The sequence below is a fragment of the Bison bison genome, unplaced genomic scaffold, assembly GCF_000754665.1.
Source record: "Bison bison bison isolate TAMUID 2011002044 unplaced genomic scaffold, Bison_UMD1.0 scf7180017864492, whole genome shotgun sequence".
In the NCBI taxonomy this organism is placed as follows: Eukaryota; Metazoa; Chordata; class Mammalia; order Artiodactyla; family Bovidae; genus Bison; species Bison bison.
Genome location: NW_011495051.1, coordinates 8,195,327 through 8,197,869, shown reverse-complemented (window position 1 = coordinate 8,197,869; position 2,543 = coordinate 8,195,327). Strand labels below are relative to the sequence as shown.

The 2,543-nt window shown below is 49.8% G+C and overlaps 1 protein-coding gene across 1 annotated transcript; it reads left to right on the top strand.

Moving 5' to 3' along the window:
* Positions 1-6: 6 nt before the first annotated feature.
* On the top strand, positions 7-2,543 carry LOC104979834 (intercellular adhesion molecule 1-like). The gene is made up of 3 exons (XM_010828380.1): positions 7-215; positions 369-622; positions 830-2,543. The coding sequence occupies exons 2-3, from the start codon at positions 430-432 to the stop codon at positions 1,327-1,329; spliced, it is 693 nt and encodes a 230-aa protein (XP_010826682.1). The 5' UTR covers positions 7-215; positions 369-429; the 3' UTR covers positions 1,330-2,543.

Below are 2,543 nucleotides of genomic sequence, written 5' to 3'. Positions count from 1 at the left end.
CACCTTGAGGTCCCCTGGTTGTGGAAGTAGGCTCACGGTGGCCGGTGAAGTGCACGCTGGATGGACTGTTCCCAGCCTGGGACGCTGAGGTCTATGTCGTGCTGGGAGACAAGAGGCTGGAAACCATCGTCACGTTCCATGAATACTCCGTCTTGGCTGAGGCCTGGATCGAGGGAAACGAGGAGGAAGAGGGCACCCATTCCTTGAAGTGTTCAGTGAGTCTGGGGAATGAGATCCGGAATACACGAGAGAGCGTGATTTCTACACTTAAGTAGAAACCCAAGAGAGCCTTAGGAGGTGGGTCAGGATAACGCTGGGGCGGGTTAACGCCAGGGGCGGGGCTCACTGTGTGTGTGCCACACCTCCAGGCTTCCAGGCTCTCTCCCGGACCTTGAGCCACCCGAGGTCTCAGGATGGACTACAGTGACCATGGAGTGTGAGGCCCGTGCTGCAAATGTGGTGACACTGAACGGAGCCCCGGCTGGGCCTCTGGGCCCGAGGGCCCATTTGCAGCTCACCCCCAGTGCCCAGGACAATGGACGCTGTCTCTCCTGCTCTGCTGAACTGGAGGTGGCTGGGCTGGTGGTCCAGAAACACCAGACCCTGGAGCTCCGTGTCCTGTGTGAGTGCGGCCGCTGGACTATGACCCCTAAGCTCCAAGACCCTAAGAGCTCCTGCCCTCCAAGGCCCACCCCACCCCCACCCTGGTGAGGCCCTTACCCAAATTCCCGCCTAAGTCTTCTTACACATAGACCCAGAAGGTGAGTGGTGTCCAGATCCCTGATCTGCCCTATTCCCCCACTCCCCATTTGCTGTGTTTCTTCAGAAGGCCCCCAACTAGACCAGCGGGTTTGTCTGGGAAACTGGACGTGGCAGGAAGGCTCGGAGCAGACCCTGATGTGCGAGCCCTGGGGGAACCCAATCCCCAAGCTGAACTGTAGTCGGAAAGGGGACGGGGCTTCGCTGCCCATTGGGGACCTGAGGACTGTCAAGCGGGAGGTGGCGGGCACCTACCTGTGTCGGGCCACCAGGGCTCGTGGTGGAGTCACCCAGGAAGTGGTCGTGAACATGCTCTGTGAGTGCTGGAGTTTGGGGCTGGGAAGGGACTCAGAGCTTCCACTGCAGGTGCAAGGGGTTCAATCCCTGGTTGGGGTGCTGAGATCCCACATGCTGTGTGATCAGCAAAAAATAAAAAGTAAAAAAAGCCAGGCTGTTTGCCCTGCAGTTTCCCATAGGTTGATATTGGCTGATGGCATCCCCTTACGTTACTTAACGTGTTCCTTTGTCACCAGTCAAATTCAAGAAATGAAAGCTATTAATTCGTTCTAGGTGGTGCTGGAGACAGTCACCAGGAGGACAGGATTCTGCGTTTCTCTTTCTGTTTCTGAGGACTACAACTGATCAAGAGGTTCACATGCCATCCACCTGATCTTACCTTTGTAAACTCTCTGACTGTTCCCTAATGATTTGCTTCTCTAGGGACAGTTGCTTGGACCTGTCATTTCATTAGCCATCTTCGAAGGGTTTCTAATCCATCTCTCCATCCTCACACTCTCTACATCTTTCTCATGTATCTTCGAAGCAACCGTACTTCCTCAAATTCAGACATCCGACATTTACTGCCTTTCCCTAAGCATCCTGTCCCAGAACAGTTAAATCTGTCATGAAAGGCAAATGGAGATGGGTAGGTGTGACTCATTGTCAGCAGCATTTGTGATGTTAGTTTTAGGAGTGCATATTCTAAAGTGAAAAGCAAAAACAAACAGATTTGAATCTCAACTCCAACACTTGACACTCCAAGAAGACTCACAAATTGCCTGACAAGTCTCCGCTGGTTTCATCGTCTGTAAAATGGTATGTTCGTAATCCCAACCTCGAATGCAAAATGGCCCTGCCACTTTGGAAAACAGTTTAGCAGTTTCTCGGAAAGACAAAGCTAAACTTACAATGTGGCCTAGAAATTTGTCTCCAGGAATCTACCCAAGAGAAATGAACAGGTATGTCCACACAGAGACTTGTCCATGCATATGTACAGCAGCATTTTCATAATAGTCCTAAAGTGAAAACAACTCAGATGTCCATCAGCTGATGAATGGATCAACACAATCTGGTTCATCCATATGATGGAGTATGACTCAGCAAGAAAAAGGAACAAAATGCTGACACATACTAACATGATGGAACTCAATTATGCTTAGTGAAAGAAGTCAGACACAAAATAATGTAAATTGTATGACCCATTCTATAAAAGGTCCATAAGAGACAGATCTATAGAGACAGAAAGTAGACTGGTGACTGCCTAGGGTTGAAGGGCAGGAATGGGGATTAATTGGAACCAGGCATGAGGGTTCTTGGAGTGATGTAAGTGTTTCAAAAGTGGATAGTGGTGACAGTCACACTATTTGGCAAGTTTACTAAGGAAATATTGATTTCTCTTCTTAAAATGGGTGAAATGTTGTGGCCTCTAAATTTTGCTTCAGTAAGCTTATTTAATGGAGAAGGTGATGGCACCCCACTCCAGTACTCTTGCCTGGAAAACCCCA